General features: G+C 49.0%; 7 protein-coding genes across 7 annotated transcripts; 1 reads left to right on the plus strand and 6 right to left on the minus strand.

Moving 5' to 3' along the window:
• Nucleotides 1-926: 926 nt before the first annotated feature.
• F5J12DRAFT_950137 (uncharacterized protein) lies at nucleotides 927-3481 on the minus strand. Its single transcript, XM_051749791.1, has 5 exons — nucleotides 3046-3481; nucleotides 2919-2990; nucleotides 2846-2860; nucleotides 2649-2787; nucleotides 927-2592 (listed from the first exon to the last, which is right to left on the minus strand). The coding sequence occupies exons 1-5, from the start codon at nucleotides 3123-3125 to the stop codon at nucleotides 1279-1281; spliced, it is 1620 nt and encodes a 539-aa protein (XP_051598108.1). The 5' UTR covers nucleotides 3126-3481; the 3' UTR covers nucleotides 927-1278.
• A 1283-nt stretch (nucleotides 3482-4764) lies between these two features.
• F5J12DRAFT_723837 (heterokaryon incompatibility protein-domain-containing protein) lies at nucleotides 4765-6147 on the minus strand (the record flags this gene model as incomplete). Its single annotated transcript, XM_051741479.1, has 2 exons — nucleotides 4765-5730; nucleotides 5785-6147. 2 exons carry the CDS (start codon nucleotides 6145-6147, stop codon nucleotides 4765-4767), a joined length of 1329 nt encoding a protein of 442 aa, XP_051598109.1.
• A 1248-nt stretch (nucleotides 6148-7395) lies between these two features.
• Nucleotides 7396-8738, plus strand: F5J12DRAFT_844411 (uncharacterized protein). Its single transcript, XM_051746265.1, has 6 exons — nucleotides 7396-7542; nucleotides 7602-7619; nucleotides 7678-7808; nucleotides 7873-7972; nucleotides 8026-8316; nucleotides 8376-8738. The coding sequence occupies exons 1-6, from the start codon at nucleotides 7417-7419 to the stop codon at nucleotides 8676-8678; spliced, it is 969 nt and encodes a 322-aa protein (XP_051598110.1). The 5' UTR covers nucleotides 7396-7416; the 3' UTR covers nucleotides 8679-8738.
• On the minus strand, nucleotides 8733-10194 carry F5J12DRAFT_844414 (Mak16 protein). The gene is made up of 7 exons (XM_051746266.1): nucleotides 10111-10194; nucleotides 9938-10047; nucleotides 9763-9866; nucleotides 9561-9673; nucleotides 9131-9491; nucleotides 8941-9082; nucleotides 8733-8891 (listed from the first exon to the last, which is right to left on the minus strand). The coding sequence occupies exons 1-7, from the start codon at nucleotides 10170-10172 to the stop codon at nucleotides 8812-8814; spliced, it is 972 nt and encodes a 323-aa protein (XP_051598111.1). The 5' UTR covers nucleotides 10173-10194; the 3' UTR covers nucleotides 8733-8811.
• Nucleotides 10195-12546: 2352 nt separating this feature from the next.
• F5J12DRAFT_844427 (zf-ZPR1-domain-containing protein) lies at nucleotides 12547-14667 on the minus strand. Its single transcript, XM_051746267.1, has 6 exons — nucleotides 14398-14667; nucleotides 14206-14326; nucleotides 13515-14146; nucleotides 13318-13461; nucleotides 13051-13254; nucleotides 12547-12991 (listed from the first exon to the last, which is right to left on the minus strand). The coding sequence occupies exons 1-6, from the start codon at nucleotides 14542-14544 to the stop codon at nucleotides 12758-12760; spliced, it is 1482 nt and encodes a 493-aa protein (XP_051598112.1). The 5' UTR covers nucleotides 14545-14667; the 3' UTR covers nucleotides 12547-12757.
• On the minus strand, nucleotides 14668-16114 carry F5J12DRAFT_844429 (fatty acid hydroxylase superfamily-domain-containing protein). The gene is made up of 3 exons (XM_051746268.1): nucleotides 15392-16114; nucleotides 15011-15341; nucleotides 14668-14956 (listed from the first exon to the last, which is right to left on the minus strand). Exons 1-3 carry the CDS (start codon nucleotides 15919-15921, stop codon nucleotides 14837-14839), a joined length of 981 nt encoding a protein of 326 aa, XP_051598113.1. The 5' UTR covers nucleotides 15922-16114; the 3' UTR covers nucleotides 14668-14836.
• Nucleotides 16115-16124: 10 nt separating this feature from the next.
• F5J12DRAFT_844430 (uncharacterized protein) lies at nucleotides 16125-17765 on the minus strand. The gene is made up of 6 exons (XM_051746269.1): nucleotides 17327-17765; nucleotides 17115-17270; nucleotides 16954-17060; nucleotides 16605-16894; nucleotides 16484-16553; nucleotides 16125-16435 (listed from the first exon to the last, which is right to left on the minus strand). Exons 1-6 carry the CDS (start codon nucleotides 17613-17615, stop codon nucleotides 16376-16378), a joined length of 972 nt encoding a protein of 323 aa, XP_051598114.1. The 5' UTR covers nucleotides 17616-17765; the 3' UTR covers nucleotides 16125-16375.
• Nucleotides 17766-17803: the final 38 nt, after the last annotated feature.

The raw sequence follows: 17803 nt of genomic DNA on the forward strand, positions 1-17803 counted from the left end.
CCATGCTGCTGTAGGCTCCCTCATGCACCTCACTGTTGGAACACATCCAGATATTGCATTCACTGTCTCCACAGTTGTGCAGTTCAACAATGCACCCAACATGACTCACTGGGAAGCCATAAAACAAATCTACAGGTATATTGCAGGCACAAAAGTGCTCACTTTGATGTTCAGAAATACAGAACAACACCTCAAGGGCTATACCAATGCAGATGGAGCTTCGCAGGAGCATCAACATGCTATAAGCAGATATGCCTATATACTGGATGGAGGAGCTATCAGTTGGGCCTCATGGAAACAAGAACTTGTAATGCTCTCCACTGCTGAAGCAGAGTACATCACAACAACTCATGCAGCCAAAGAGGGCCTGAAGCTTTGATAACTCATTGGGGAAGTTTTCTGACCACTCAAACATCCTATCCTGCTGTATTCCAACAGCCAATCTGCCATTGCACTCACCAAGGATGGCAGCTACCACACTTGCACCAAGCACATTGATATATGATACCATTTCATTTGTTTTGCTGTGGAAAACCATTCTTTTCATTTAATTTATTGTCCTACTGGTGACATGGCTGCTGATACCCTTACCAAACCCTTACCAAGCATCAAAGGTGAAACACTTCATGTCTGCACTCAGACTTCACTCTGATTGAGGGGGAGTGTCAAGAATGCATTCTGGAATTACAGTAGCCTCTCAGAGTTTCTCCCCAACCCTTGGAATTAAATTCCAATGTCACCATGCTTACTAATTATGGTACTATAAATTTTCCACACCATTCTTTTCCACCTCAGTGACTACTCTGTATACTGAGGTGAGCATACTTATACTTACATTCATTTACTTGGTACTGACATAGTGCAGATACTCATAACTTTGTTAGGTACCAATGCAGTGACTACTCCATACACTGAGATACTCATAACTTCATTAGTTACCCCAATAGTTCTCATTGTAATTGTAGTACCTTGAAGAGATATGGGAATGAGAACCAGACACCAAAACAAAGCTAATTCCACATGGCACAACCACTGAGTACTGATTTGAATTGTGCTAACATGCTAGCTGCAGCTATCCAGCCCAGCTGAGGATAGTCAGTGATCAGTTGATCAGTACCACAGGTGAGTAACAAGAATGCACTATTACCTTCTACATCACAAGTACACTGTCTCCAGCTTCAGGTCTTCCTCATCAGTAGACCACTTTGTGAGCTGGTAGTCCTAGGGAATCTGTCCAGTGCTGGACAGCTCTGGACAGCTCTGGCCAGCAAAAGTGATTTACTGATGCTCCCTATTGCCCACAATAGTCCATTCCATCTTCGCAAAATACATGCACACCGCATCACCAAACCTGTCGTTGAACCGGAAAGTAAGCGGTGCGTCCGTCTCGTACCTTTCCCAGTTCGTACGTGACGAGATCCTTCGCAACAGGATGGCATATACGCGTTCGAGAAGTCCTGACACGAGCGTCACGGGGCTGCCGCCAAAGATACCAAGCGCAAATTCGTCTGTGCTGGACTTAAGCGGGGTACCTTTCACCATAGCGATGTCATTGAATAGAGAACAATAAACACGGAGATCGCTGGGGCTGTCACGGTCATGTGGGGGAGCGACGTGTGCAGGAACGACCAGTAGCCTCATCGATAAACCTACGTTGGTTAAGCTGAGAAGGACGTCGAAGGAGCTCATCTTCAGAGCTTCCAGTGCGCTAATCTTCAAATTGCTGGATAAATAGCATTCAGGGCCAGAGGGAATCATGCGTGAAGGATGGATATGACGCGGAACAGCCTTGCCTGCCCATAAAAACCAGTGGCGCTCACATGCCACATCTAGAATCGCCTGGAAGAGCCTGAAGAACGCACGTTCCGGGCCCTCTCCATACGCAACCAACAAGCCGACACCAAATACCCCCATCATGCAGTATAACTTGTCCTCCGATCTCGTGGTGAGCCTTCGAGCCACCCACTTCATGCGTTCAGGCAAAGATGGGGACACGAACCCGGGCTCAAAGTCACGAAAATGACGTGGCTTTATACCAGTTGCCGTCAAGATGGCATCGCTGAGAAGGCGAAACTGGAGGGAGTAGGTTCCACCACTGAGCATTCTGGCATCCTCTTCACGTATCTTGTCGTTCCGAAAGTGGGTAAGCGGGAGCCAGTCCTTGTTATGGAACTTTGATCGTGACGGCGCAAGCAGCTCCTGCAAGGTCCACCCCCGTGTGAACCAGCGATCGGCAGCGAGGTCAGGCAGAGACGTTGTTTGGCCGACATAAGCAATACAAATGGCTGCATTGTGATACCGTGCGGACATCGAACGGATCGATTCATCCAGTTCTGCGCTACTGGACTTGTCGATACCGACCGTGTCTGCCCAAGCGAACTCGAGATTGTAATCTTCGTGGGCGATGTTGCAAAAATTATCGAGTTTCTTGTAGCCCTGCTTACCATGGCAGGACGATTGGTGGAAGTCTTGGTAATCGGGCTCTTCCACTCCCCAGGTGTGTGATAGGATGGCATATCTTGCGATGTCCTCCACCCACTTAGAAATGATTTCGTCGCGCGCCCTGCTCCGGGAATATTCATCTTTGGTAGCCTAAATCATCGGGTCGGACATACCTCTTGCGCCACTGCTCTGGCTTGTCGCATCACATTCTCGAGCTTCGTCTTGACGAGACAATCTACTGCCATACTTCTTTCTATGAGCTTCATCTTTATGACCCCCAGGGGGACGTTTGCAAAGATATAAGACGGAATCCTTGACTGGGCAACGCTGCGCAGACTATCTCCACTAGAGCGATGTCTCCATTACTGTAAATCCGGTCATGAACTTATGTTACGCCACGTACCCGAGGGGACTGCTACTGGGATGAGGATACTTATCGTATATGGGGATTGAAGAACGAGTGATGACACACGTACGACAGAGACAACTGTCTGAGTTGTGTGTAATCCGACTCGCTGAACTGCTCCAAGCACGTAGTGGCCGGATTCCTGTGTACGTCAGAACTTTCGTCTTTTGGTTTTAAAGACTACCAACCCCACTCACGGAGCGGGTTTATCCACGATCAAGGTGGACTGGTCGAACGATTTGCAAGAGACAATATCTATCAAAGCCCAACATGACATGCAGAACACGCTCACCCTCTGTGAGGCATGACATGTACGTGTAAGTCAGTAATGAAGGGGGTGTGCTGGCTTCGTCGAGTTTCCGGTGGCCTGGGCCAGGTTATAAATCTTGCACTTCTCAAATAGCTAGTTACTGATAATCGAGTGTTGAATGACCCAGGCGTAAGTCAATCATTCCTGTCTCCAAAGCAACTGTCCATGCCAGGCGCCTATTGCCTACGAGAAACTTCGTGCTCCGGACCACCGCCTGCCGTGTCGTTGAGCACGGGCCAAAGCACGGCCACGTCCACCCTCGGTTTGTCCTTGACAGACACTTTGAGCCAGTCAAGAACGTACTACCAACCAAGTTACTTGATGGTCAGACACCCCTAGCTACTATGCCTTACTCATTCTGACCCATACCATTTACACCCTCGTAGTCGGCACAGCAGTACAATGTGAGCAGATAGGTTATCTCTCTCATAGCCATTCTTTTTTCCTGACATGAATCCAAAATAAGGTCGTGTCTCGGAACACCCAGCATACCAACGAAATACAAACAAAGGTGAAGATGAATCTCGCCTTCCCTTACGGTGGCGCATCCCACTTCTATGTTTGAGAGCTCCACCGGGTGCGTTTTTTTTACGCTCAAATGTCTTTTGGCGACACGACTTTTGGCATGTCTGCCCCACCACAGAAGGTACGCGTGTCTCGCCTTTTTTTTCCTTTTTTTCCACCACTAACGCTTTTCTCGAGACAATTTCACTTTCCCCTCTGCACAGCGCACACCTAAATCCGAAAGAATGTCTTCCCCGTCACCATTATCATCGTCGTTGAATCCCCCCTTGGAAAATATTCTGTAAGTACTTCGAGTCACTGGGAATCACCACAGATCCAGAACAAATTTCCTCAAATCTCTCGTATCCTCAGTGCCGCACTGACATGCTCTACACGGGATTGACGTACATCAGATTTAGTGTCACATTTCCCGGAGCCCACACGTCGCTTGAATGCTACAATCGCTAGCCAGCAAATGTTGCGAAGAGACTCTCTTGCCTTTGGTCTCGGCATTTGCAGGATTCCCACAAGTTTTCCTAATAGTTCTCATTGTAATCGTAGTGCATATCCAAACTTCGGACAGGTACGGGAACGAGAACCAGACGCCGACTCACAAGGCTAATTCCACACGGCAGAACCACTGAATACTGATGAATCTTGGTCCGGCTATCTGGTCTGGCTGGGGACAGTCAGTGATCAGTACCGTGGGTGAGTGACAAGAATGTGCCCCTTACTATATATCACAAGTACACTGTCTCCGGCTTCACGTCCAACTTCATTTCTCCCCTATCATCCACAATAGTGTATTGCATCTTCTCAGCGGAATACGTGCCTACCCGATCTCGAAGCTTGTTGAGCCGGAAAGTAAGGGGTCCGTCCGTCTCGTGCCTTTCCCAATTCGTCCATGGCCCGCGCCTTTGCAACAGGATGGCATACACGCGGTCGAAAGATCCCGACATGAGCATCATCAAACTGCCACTAAAGATACCAATCGCAAATTCGTATGCGGTCGGTTTAGGCGGGATACCTCGCACCGTACCAATAGTCACTGAACAAACGACACGAAACGCGGAGATCGCTGGGACGGTTACGGTTATATTTGTCACCTTGGGTACCGATGCGTGCAGGAACAACCAGCAGGCTCATCGATAAACCTATGTTGGTCAAGTTCAAAGGATCGTCGAATGACCCCAATAGCACAGATTCCAGATGCGCTAATCTTAGAGTTGCTGGATAAATAGCATTCAGGGCCAGAGGGAATCATGCGCGAAGGATGGATATGACGCGGAACAGCCTTGCCTGTCCATAAAAACCAATCGCGGCGGCATTCCACACCTAGAATCGCCTGAAAGAGCCTGAAGAATGCACGTTCCGGGCCCTCTCCATATGCAACTAACATGCTGACGCCAAATATTCCCATCATGCAATACGATTTGTCCTCTGCTCTCGTGGTGAGTCTTCGGGCGACCCACCTCATGCGTTCGGGTAAAGATGGGTCTCCGAACCCAGGCTCAAAGTCACGAAAATGATGTGGTTCTATACCAGTTGCCGTCAAGATGGCATCGCCGAGAAGGCGGAACTGGAAAGAGTAGGTTTCACCACTGAGCTTTTTAACATCCCCTTCACGTATCTTGTCGTTCCGGAAGTGGGTAAGCGGGAACCAGTCCTTGTTATAGAACTTTAATCGCAACGGCGCAAGCAGTTCCTGCAAGGTCCATCCTCGCGTGAACCAGCGATCGGCAGCGAGGTTAAACAGAGATATTGTTTGGCCAACATAAGCAATACAAATGGCCGCATTGCGATACCATGCGAACATCGAACGGATCGACTCGTCCAGTTCTGCGCTACTGGACTTGTCGATACAGACTGTGTCCGCCCAAGCGAACTCGGCTCCGTAATCTTCATGGGCAATATTGCAGAAATTCTCGAGTTTCTTGTAGCCTTGCTTACCACGGCTGGACGGGTGGTGGAAGTCTTGGTAACTGGGCTCGTCCACTTCCCACGTATGTGATAGGATGGCATATCTTGCGATGTCCTCCACCGACTTAGAAATGGTTTTGTCGCGCGCCTTGCACCAGGAACACTTATCTTTGGTTGCCCAAAATCATCGGATGGGACGTACCTCTTGTGCCACTGCTTCGGCTTGTCGCACCACAATCTCGAGTTTCGCCTTGACGAGATAATCCACGACCGCACTTCTATCCATGAGCCTCATCTCCGGCAACTTTATGACCCGTAGGGGGAAGTTTGCAAAGATGTAAGAACGAATTTTTGACTGGACAGCACTGCGCAGATTATCACCAATAGAGCGACATCTCCGTGTTCGCCGCTCGAAGGGATTGTTACTAGAATGAAGATGTTCATCATAAAGGGATTGAATAATGAGTGATGACGCACGTACAACAGAGGTGATTGTCTGAGTTTTGTGTAATCCGCCTTGCTGAAGAGCTCCAAGCAAGCAGTGGCCGGGTTCCTTTGTAGTCATCGAAACTTCGTCTTTTGGGTTTTAAAGACCACCAATCCCACTCACCAAGTAGGTTTATCAAAGATCAATTTGGACGGGTCAAACGGTCTGCAAGAGACAATATCCATCAGTCCACTGTGACGTGTAGATACACACTAACTCTCTGCAAGGCATAGTGTGTATGCGACCCACAGTCTGTACGTGAGCCATAGTGTGTGCACGAGCTATTAAAGTGTGTACGCGAGACATAATGTGTGCGTGCGGATCAGCAATATCGATGAGGGGGGAATGCTGGCTTCGTTAAGTCTCCGGTGGCCAGGGCCAGGTTTTTAATTGTCGATAATCCATGCAAGTCCGGATACTTACGAATTCAGGATCTCCCCTGTCTTGAGTGGGTCACTGATAGTCCAGTGCACCTGAAGGTGTTGAGTTGAAAGGGTGCAAGTTATAGCAGTTTGCATAAATAATGCCAGTAGCAAAATATTTGGGTCGTGAGCTCCGCCCAATAAGGAAATGTACCAAGCTGGCATGAGAACACCAGTGAGACTAACTACCACGTCACCCTGACTCACCAAAATTCCATTGGAGATGGGTCAGAATTTGTGGTTGTTGATGAAAAGAGCAAGAACGAGTGCTTGTTTGTCCAGCACTATGGAAGAGCAGCATACAGTGACCATGCACAGCTAAAGGATGTGTTTGTTGGAGATCATAGATACTATGTGCCACAATGACAGTGGATGGGTACATTGCAGCACATGTTATCGAGAACTCCTTCAATGTAGAGCAGTTCTACAGTTTCATTGCAGAAGAAGTAGTATGTACTTACTGTGCCATGTCATGAGTACATGATGTAGTTTGGCTATCGCTGCAGTACATAAAATTCCTACATTTCCATATCGGGCAGAGCTCATGACGCGCTCACAAATATTTTGATCATTCTTAAATCCAAAGCGACTGGCGTCTGTTGCGTGTAAAGATAGATGGCGACAATTTTGAATGATAGTATTGGCGCATAGGCCGATTATGGAAGCAGACGTTCGAAGCATACCAAAATGCACGGAGTGATCTTGGGCGATATGGTGATATGTACAGCAGTAAATACTATATGAACATGCATCAAAGGCCGTAACTTCCAGCACGTTGACACCGCCCATGATACTGTGGTCGTTGGACAACACATGATGTATAGAATTTGGGTGACGACGTCCTAATGTGGCCGTCAACACACAAGCAGATGTATTTTGGTAAGAAGGTTCCCGTGAGAAATCCACGCGTCTTCCACTTCCTGCCATGTCGTCAAGCACGGGCCAAGGTACGACCAGCCCATGGGGCACCCCAGCCACGTCCACGCTCGGTTCGTCCTTGACAGACACCTTTGGCCAGTCAAGAACGCACTACCAGCCAGGCTACTTGATGGTCAGACACCCCCCAGCTACTACTTCTCATTCTGACCCGTACTATTACTTACACCCCAGTCGGCACAACAGTACAACGTGAGCAGATGGCTCTCCTCAGAGCAATCCATTTTCTCTGACATGATCCAAAAACAAGGCCATGCCTCAGAACACCCAGCATACCGACGAAATACCTACCGTACAGACAAAGGCAAAGATGAACCTTGCCCTCTCCCGCGGCGGCGCACCCCATTTCGGGACTGATTCCATGTTCGAGAGCTCCACCGGGTGTGTTTTTGTTCATACTCATAGCATTCGTCGTTCTCACTGAGTGTGTATTATGGTCCTCCAGCCAGAGACAGCCATTTGCGGACATGGACGCTCCTCCTACAGCTTCCATCCATGATGTCTTTGGCGACACGACCTTTGGCATGTCTGCCCCACCACAAAAGGTACGCGTTTCTTGCCTTTATTCTGTTTTTATAGCCACTCACGTCCCCCGTAGCGCTTCTCTCTAGACAATTCAACCTTCCCCTCTCCGTCGCGCACACCCAGATCAGAAACAACGCCTACCTCGGCACCCGTCTATGTCGTCGTCTTTGGATACCCTCCTGACAAGTATTCTATCACCGTCGAGTACTTTAAGTCACTCGGAGCCACCACAGATCCAGAACCCAACACCGAAATCGTTAACTGCTTTAGAATTGGGTACAGGGATGCAGCAGAGGCGACGCGGGCAATAAGGAGGAACGGCGAGGTCCTCACTGGGACGTACATGATCGGTGTCAAATGGGCCGTGAGTCTTCGCACCTCGTCACCCGTTCTCACTACAAGTTTTTAATGCTCCATTTCTAGGACCCTTTAGTAGCGGCAGAACTGGCGTCCTCGTCACGTCAGCCAGAATTTACGGTTTCGACGTCCCCGAATCATCATCCATCACATCCCATGGCCGTGGACAGCCCTCCACCACATACATCAGTAGGCACGCCCATTCGACTCGTCCCGTCCACCGCAGCATTCCGGAAACCAGGTCTCCAACCTGGCGCAACACCAACACAAAAACCTGCTGTCCCTGCGCCTCTTGCTGGCACCCCAGGACAAAGTCCCTCCGCCAGAGGGGTGATAAGCCAGGTTACTGATTTGCTCTTCGGGTGGTAGGACCAACCTTATGTCTGTCGTTGCTGTAATATATGGTTTTTGGGATAATGCATTGTCGGACAAAACTGTGAGAATGAATAAACAACAAGGTGCCAAAATGCACGGGGTAAGTACGGTGGAAACAATGCGGATGCTACCAATTTGCAAGTTGGGAATGTGAGATAGGTACGCTCTCCAATTCCTGCTCGTATTCCACGGACACTTTTGGACCCCCTATGTACGACGTTCAGCGGAAGACACTGAACGTAAAATGTAAACGCACTCGTTTTCTCCACTTTCTTTCGTGGAGGGGCTTTCGCTGGGGGTTTTGCTTTCCGTTTTCCAAGCAGTGTTTTTGGCCGTGCATCCTCTTCTTCACTGGGATCCTCAGATTCATCTCCCGAATCCTCTCCCGAATCCCCAGCCTGCAATCCGTCAGCGCACAAATACGAAAAGAGTAAATCCGCACACACCACTATGTCCTCTAAGTCGCTGAAACCCTCATCTTCGTCTCCACTTAGATCGCTCACAAACTCCCCCTCCATCTCTCCTTCCATCTCTTCCTCCTCTCCCTCGGTCTCGTCATCTACCAGACTCAGTTCTTCCTCAGCGTCCTCCAGCTCCTTCTCCTGCTTCTCTCCCCTTTCTCGATCTAATATAGCTTGCCATACACTCTCGTTCACGTTTAGTGGTGCATCACCATATGCTTTTGACTGGAGCCGCTCGATGAGCTCTTTTTCGATAGACCTCTCCAAGTGAGCCGCTGAGAGAGCTTTGCGCTCCCGTGTCGCCTCGCGACGCTCAAGTTTTTTCTTCACACCGACGAGTTTTGGTCTATGAGAGCACAATGTGGGGGAGGCAGATTAACTCCGAGCATCAAGCAAAACAAAGATGAAAACGTACTCTTGGCGTAATTTCATTCGTCGCATCTTGATGAGGTACTGCGTGATCTTCGTCACGCGCTGTTTACATTTGTGAATGATAAAATTTGGCCAGTATATGAGCTCTTTGTCGATCTACAAAAAGTAGGGGTCGGGGACGTGCGGAGGAAGGAGGCGATACAATCCGGTCAACGAAGTGTTTTTTCACAATGGAAAGACATTACCTGCTCCAAGGCTTTTGAATAGTTATTCGAGAGTTGTATCTTTTCCCACATCTTTGCAGGGGTATGCGCCCTCTCGATTGTCTTGACATACAGATAAAGCACACCTACACACCACATCGACCCGATCCCCATCAACGCCTGGGCTCCACAGACGCGCATACACGCATGTACTCACCTTCTCTCTCTCGTACGGTTGCATACCGCGAGTTTGCGAGTGGACAAGACTGACGATTACAGAAACCCGTCACATTATACTCGTTCCGACAAAAATTCTGTGTCACTGTTCTGTTGTGAAACTTGATCAGAACGGACGGATGATTAGTTAGGTTAGCGGCTCATGATACGCACTTGACTTTGTAAGAGCAGAATTGACTGTTAATGACGGACCATATCACGTCGTCGCTTTGCATGGTTGGTGAAGTATCCCCCGCATATACTGAGAGTCGACTTGCCCACTTCGGTTACACGTGATTACATAATCAGGTAGAGCGGTAAGTTGCTTGCAAGTTTTCTTTGGTCGAAGTCTCAGGATCTCAACGTTTGCGGTGTTCGAGTGTCAAATGTTCTGAAGAAGACTGGTTGGTTGTTAGCCCTGAATAATTTGTTGAATTGAAACCATGGCAGCTTCGTGTCACAATATTATCTAGAAGATCTCTTTCCCGCGGGCAAAAAGGTCTTTTGAGAACTGCCGTTCTGGCTGTGAGTCTGTGGCGACCAGGCTTCGCGGAGGCTCCTCCCCCTCCTGTTGCCATCCTTGAAGCTTTTGTCGCTCATTTCCTGAGGTTGTCCTGGGTGCAATCTTCCTTTGTCAACTTGACACTCATCTATTCTTCGATAGAGACTCGGCATCGGCCTCTTATATATTCCGCCATTACACTCAAAGTCCTGGTGATTCTACGAATAGATTGGATGTTCGCGAATTGATCTTTTGTAAAAGCACTGATGCCAACAAGCTTGCTACTATCTGAGTCCGGTACGTAGCTATGACATTAAATATACATTTTGGTTATTTCATACACAACGACCAAGTAAGCAATCCCCCCTCGAGTCGTCCCTCTGTGATCGCTGTTGTCTTCTCACGCTTGTCCTGCTTGCGTCCTGCCCTTGTGATCTCAAGAATCGCGATGCCCTGGCGCTGCGTGTCCGAGTGCGACGGCTAGAACGGGTTGTCCAGCTGACGTAGTTGCAGTGCTGCAAAGTGTAAAGCAATTTCCTCGTCCACGTTGACAATTTTCCTCTCTGTCTGGAATCTGTCGTAGAGAGCATGATCCTAGCCGTTATACTCTGGCGGACAACGTTCCAGCTTTGCTCGCCCATGAGAAACGTCGTCTGTCGAATCCACTGGATGAGGCTGTTAGACTGGAAAAATGTACGAGGTGGAAACGGTTGTGCCCTTCAGGGCAGGATCAGCAACCAGCCGCAATAAGCCAGGAGCAGTAGAGCCATGCGCTATCCCTGGGCACGAAAAAGGGTGAAGCCTTTAATGTCAGAATGCTACCTGAATCGGTAAAACTAATTATTAAATAAAGGTGAAAGGACCCACACGTAAAGGCACAGAGTACAGACCAGACAATCTTGGGTCTTGCTGAGAACAAAGCGCAAACACAACGATGGACCCACAGGGATTTCACCGATGGACGAGAAAAGTGCGGGTTGGTTGAGAAGTCAAAAGAAATTTGGGCTGTGTGTTGCCCAAGCCACGCAGATTGGAGAGCTGGGAAGGAGTTCACCACTGTTGGTGGACGTCGAGATGTGAGAGCGCAGAGGAAGATAAGACTAATGAAAAACATGGCCGGGGGGCCGGGGTCATCCCTGTACCCTATAGCCCAGGTCCCGTCTTGACAAGGTGTCTGACACTCCATATGCATTTGTCCCTGCGGCAGATTCTTGACCAGCCTTTGCCCCCTTCACACGAGTGGACTCGAGGAAGGAAAGCTGCTATCGACATGAGGGCCTACTGACCAAGCTGTGTGATAGAGTGGCAAGCAACGACGATACAAGGAGACAATTGCCCGTAACTAACTTGCATAAGTTTGCTCCAGACCAATGAAAGGAAGCGCAAGTCGATGCCAAAACGACATGGCATATCCACCCTCGGCTCCCCATAGCTTCTCGATCCACGTGTCCGCGATGATGACGAGCTAGGATCGATGCGTTAGTCAAAATCCGGGTCCGGAACAGTAGCCTCGAATGTGTCCTTACTAACGACTCGACAGGCTACGGAGATACCGGGCGATTGAGAACCGTCTTTGCAAAGCGAAACAAGGACTCAACGGCAATAGAAGAGAGTTGAATAGGCGAATTGCAGCCAACTGTTTAACTTATACTATTACTGTTAGTACTATCAATGCAATCGCATACTTGAAGTCACGATCATTAGGCACAGCGACGCCAGGAAGCGTCATATCCGTTCATGAGCAAAATAATGTACGCTATAGCAGCGCTGCCGCTTTAGACGTTCAGCCGCTTGGGAGGCGGTTGAACCCCTTAAGCGGCAGCGTGATTGTAGGGAGGACGGATGTCGCAGCAGGGAACCTCTCAGCGGACGTTCCGACCCATATCCCTTCAGTAGTTGGCGCTCTAGGGAACCGCGATCATCCAGGCGTACGCATGAGAGATCTAAGGACGAGACGAAGTTGATGCTACGAAGGTATACCGACGGAACTTCTTATGTAAGGCTCTTCGGTTTTGAATCGGATGAATACAAAAAACAAGCTCGGAGAGAGCATGCGTGCCAGGAGCGAGATATCGAGCCCATAGGCAGTGTATATGGGGACGATATCTCGCTCTTGACACACAACTTGTCACTACAGACCACACCAACGTGCCTCCCTCGAGCAGATGTCGTATGTTGACAACTCAGTACCTATCATATCGTGACAGCTATTAGTTTCCAACAGACCTTTGAAGATCCCAGACCACCAGTGCATTATTCCTAATGATTAGAACGTTGATACCAACCAACGACAATGTTTTATTAGTACGAGTGACACATTCATGGTGCAACTTCCTTGATGCTGCTCTCTTCATTCGATTCATTTGGATCATCCGCAGTATAGTTCTCTACCTTCATGTCATTCAGACCCAGTTCGTCGTTTTGCTGCCACGTTCTCTCGTACGTGATGATCTCCATGTTAGGGTCTGGATCAGGCGCATACAGGTTCTGCAGGTACGAGTTCGCGAGAGGATCATCTAAGATCAGAGTAAACGGCTTCTCAGCGGCAGTGATCTGTGCAAATAATATAAATCACGTTTCCCGTCCTTGCATTGATGGTAGGAATGACGCACCTCTTTTAGCTGCTTCAAGAAGCCCTGGAATTTTTGTCTGTCTTCGTCCACCATTGTGCTGGAGTCTCCAGCCGTATATACCTTTTCTGACAGCTCCTCGTAGACTTGCTCTAGGATACCTTCTACTGTTGTAAATCGTCCGCCGAGCGTTCCGGGCTGCAGCGCCAGATCTATCTCTGGTATCGTCAAGCCACATGTCTCGCTCTTCCAAAAGGCAAAGTCAGATATGAATGAGGACTGCGAAGGGAGAAGTCAGAAGCCATTCACTTTCAAAATATCTCTGCTCAAGTCTTCCCGATCTTCTACCCTCAGAGTAATTCTCTTCCCCTTATCAGAGATGGCAGCCCCAGACTTGACTTCGTTATCTCGGTATCCACAATTCTCGCAATTTGTTGACATGATCAACGTATCCTTGAAAAAACGTGTTAGCACCACACTGGGATCAGTTCCATGGAAGTGCGCACCTTGAAGTACGGAATCGATACTTTCTTCATGCGAGTTACTAGTGGACGTGTACATCGCGAACACACACCCGGGAACTCGTAAACTTCCTCATTTCCGTCCGCCTCTTTCTTCTCTTCTGTGGAATCTTCCTGCTCTGTTGAGTCCGGAGGAAGCAACCCTAGCGCACGATTTTGCTCTGCATTCCGGGCGTACGTCTTGAACGTCCACTTGGGGTCCGAAATGCTTCCAAGGAACTCGACGAAAGAATTGCCTGTGGGATCGTCAAGTTTGAGGGTGATGACTTGCTTGACGGGGTTTTCCTTGTTCTGTTCTGCTGCACTGGCAGCCCGCATCGCCTGCTCAATGTCATCCTCGACCTCCTCTTCGTCACCTAGAACTTCTTTAATTCCGTCGATAATTTGTTGAATCTTCGTATACGCCGCCTCATCTAATATTCTTCTCACAGGCTGGTCAGCACCCAGGTCAGTTGCGACGTCACGCAGCAGACCCTCTACGGTTGTAAGTTGTCCGCGAGCAGGCGGCAGTTGAAGTTCGAAATCCGGTATCTCGACCGTGCACGCTTCGGAGCGGACGATCTGGCGGTCCAGGTCGGCGCGATGTAGGACCTTGAGAGTATATAGCACACCTTCCGCTGCAGATAGAGGTTCAGATACAATAGAAACGCGTAAAATGTCAATGGGGAGGACGTACGTTTGATAGTACTGGCAGATTGTATCTCGTTATTCGCCGCACCACAGTGTTCACATCGGAAGCTCATCACGATCACTTCCTTGAAGTACGGAATCGAAGTTAACATCATCCGGGTGACACCCTGTAATCGGCATGTGCATGCACTCGGTCAGCCATTGCGATTCGCGATTACCAAGGATGGCGTGTTCTCGCCTGCTCGCCGCATTGCATGCATAGGGATTGCACTTCCTCAAGCGGCTTGTCATCGTCTTGCGTTTGGGCACCAGAGGCATCGCCCGGGTTTGCGTCTGCTTTGCGGGCGAGTTGGCCGATGGCGGGGAAGAATCGGTTCTGAGCCATTTTATGCTTGTGGAGTCTGGAAGTAACGGAAACGAATCCGAGTTATCTGTTCGAGGGTAGATCTACGAATCACAAACACTTTTATCGATTTCATGCACTAGGCTGCTAGTAATCAATCGGAACGGTGTGAAAGAAGCCAACTTGACGGAAATCTAAGTACGTAAATCAACACGAAAAGGTCAGGATGTAATGTACGAACGGTATGCAACAAGATATTATCGACCGCCTCATTAAATGCATGTTTTACAGCCAACAAAAGTAGAGCAGACAGAGGTATATAGCCGATGAGATATCACGTAGTTTTGACCTTCTGTCTGCGTTCCTCGATTTGTTTTCTGGTTAATCTAGTGCCCAGAATTACATCCCAATGTACGAAAAAAGGTTGTGAGAAGTTAGATTTAATTCCAATAGCCTGAAGCAACGTGAGTTCAAAAACCCCCCTAATCATCGAAGGAAAGTCACGGACCTGATGGTGAATGTCGTGGTAGTCTGCGTTATTCATCGTGAATACCTGAAGCGGATCGAATGGGAAGCTGTATCCGCAATGGTCGTCGACGGTTTTGCACGTGCTGAAAGCGAACAAGAACATGGCTTGTCTGACAGAAAGTCCAGCGAGGTATTCTGCCACAGCCGCACCACACGTATCCAGTATAAGACCTTCCAAAGGATGGTTGTACAATGCGCCAAAAGCGTAAGGCACGTAAAGCCGATGATGTACTGAGTGTAGTTGCTTGTACAGAAATTTGTTGGTGTGCATCAAACGGTGGAGGAAGTATTGCCATGTGTCGATGATGAAGCTAAGAGAAATGTGTCAGAATGTTATGCCGACCCGGCAATCAAAACCTACAGGGCAAATAGAAACTGCGCAGCCGGTATGCCCCACCAATACAACCAATGTGTGATATCGGCTCCTCCACGCTGCAGGAAAGCGTCTGCTATATGGGAACCAAGGATCAACCTCGTCACTCGCACCAAACTCTTGGCCACTGCCTCCATCTGATTATAACATGTAGTCGGAGATACGCGTGCGACCTCTGCAAACCATGCGTAGCCAAGTGCCGTTTGAATGGTGTGCTGGAGGATGACCGCCCAGAAGACTTCAGTGCGTGTTGCGCGGTTGCGGGACATCACCTCCTCCGACGGGTGTATTCGGTACTTGTCCAGCCATCTCCAACCGGACATGTCTAGACAGTGGAAAAACAACGAAAGCAACCAGTATGCAACAACCGGTGCCGCAAGAGCGAGCGCAGTGTCGGACACACTGTCAAAAAGATCCTGGCGCATAGCGAAGTAGAACGGAACCTTGAGGGTCGAAAGACATATGTTCTCCCCGTCTATGAAGCCAGAGCACGCGTGTGCTGTGTCGTTGAACAGCATTGGTACTCTAATGGTCGGGTCCAAAGCTGTCGAAAGGTCAAGATTAAGGTGAAGAGAAAGGTGCTCTCAAAATGGCGCTCCCATCCGGTGACAAAGTATTAGTACCGTGTCTGATCCTGTCCGATCCCATTCGGACTCTGCGCGCGTGCCCAAAGTTGAGACGAGTCACGTGAAAGAGGGGACCACATTCCAGATCCGACCCTGCAAGAACAACAGAATCGGGCATTTATATGTGTATGGTAGTAGAACTACAACATAATTCTAATGGAATATTCACATTACGGTTAGACGGTAGATAGTGAGGTGTACAAAAGCAAATCGCACAATGAGCGCAAAGGATACAAATGCGATGAATATCCAGATTGTCCAAACTTGCCGCCCGTAGAGGTCAATTAAAGAAATATGTTTCATTTGCATTGGATGGCCTCGCTTCAGCGGCCTGATATCGCATACGTCATTGCTCGTTGAGGTTATTGAGGAGCGTAGTCAGGCACCGCTTGGTGACCATGTCACCCTAAAACACCTTCGATGAGCAGGCGCTGGTGACGCAATATGAGCTCACCTTCAGGAGGGCACTAAACGTTTGGTCGCGGAGCGGCTCAGGAAGACACGCACGCAATGCTTCCCTTGCTCTGACGTCTGTGAGACAAAAACCGAAAACGGACCAACGCGTGTAAACTCACCTCACGTTGTCGCTCAACCTGAGATAGCAACGCACGACATGCTTAAGCAGTCGGACTGCTTGCGTTTCAACCAATTGGTTTACCATGTTACTCAGCACAGTACCCACGGCGTAGAACCGCTCGTAGGTGTGGCAGATGTAGGTTAAACCAGTTTCGTCAAGAAGAATCTTCTGGACAATAAAAATAGCAACAGTCTTGGATAATTCGGAGCCAGTCTCCATGATACGCAGGCAAAGGGGGATGATTTCAGTAGAGAGCAAAAAATGGATAACAGTAGAATTGTCGTTTTGCTGCGGTTCCATGATGGCGTCAATGTTAATCGCATGCAAGAACGTGGAGGGATATCCACCTTGACAAGGGCACCAATAACACCAAGAGATGTAAGCCGGAGGTACTCAAAGGGACGAGTTTTCGAAGTCGTGTTCAAGAACGGATAAAGAAAGAGGGGTATGTGAGCTGTTGCATCGGGTCAACCACTTACTATCCAGAAAACTTGTCACAAATTCTCACCATTAAGGAATAACTGCCGGGTCTCTGGGTGAGAAGCGACGCATTGCAGAAGCGCGAGGGCATTGCACACGCGGTTAGAAACGTGGGCGGTAAGATTGGGGGGTGAAAGGTATGGATAGACTGAGACAATTTCTTGAAGGAGAGCTGGCATAATACCTATAACGACACCAGAGAAGTGAGTTGGTAACCAAGGCCATGATCAACCGACACACCAAACGAATGCCAGAGCACTAAAGCGAGATCATCGTATTGTTCTCTCTTCTTACTCAACTCGAGCAACGCTGCCTCCCTGGCGCTGGGGTCAAGCAAGTCAATTACCAGCGCATAAATTTTGTTCTCCTCTTGAATTCCGAGCAAGTGGCTTTGATGAGACTGCAGGATGGCAGGTGTTTCGGCATACGCGGCCATGGTCGAACCAGAGAAGCGCTGTTGCGGGTAGGGACCAAACTGTCCTGTGTGTTGCATGTATGAGAGCGGCTTTGGAGATATGAGCCCCGCCATGATGGCTACGCTGGGAGGCTAATGAGTTGTAATGAGGACAAGCTGACGTCGGGCAAGTGCGGTGCCAAGCTGTGTGATTGAAGACTCGCAAGTCTCTGCGGTTGTTATGTAATCAAACCCTAACCCCAATCCGGCTATGGGGACGGTCCGACACCGATGGTATGACAGAATGTGAAGATGCTCATATC

Source organism: Pisolithus orientalis (genome assembly GCF_024613125.1).
Source record: "Pisolithus orientalis strain OTSU chromosome Unknown F5J12scaffold_24, whole genome shotgun sequence".
In the NCBI taxonomy this organism is placed as follows: Eukaryota; Fungi; Basidiomycota; class Agaricomycetes; order Boletales; family Pisolithaceae; genus Pisolithus; species Pisolithus orientalis.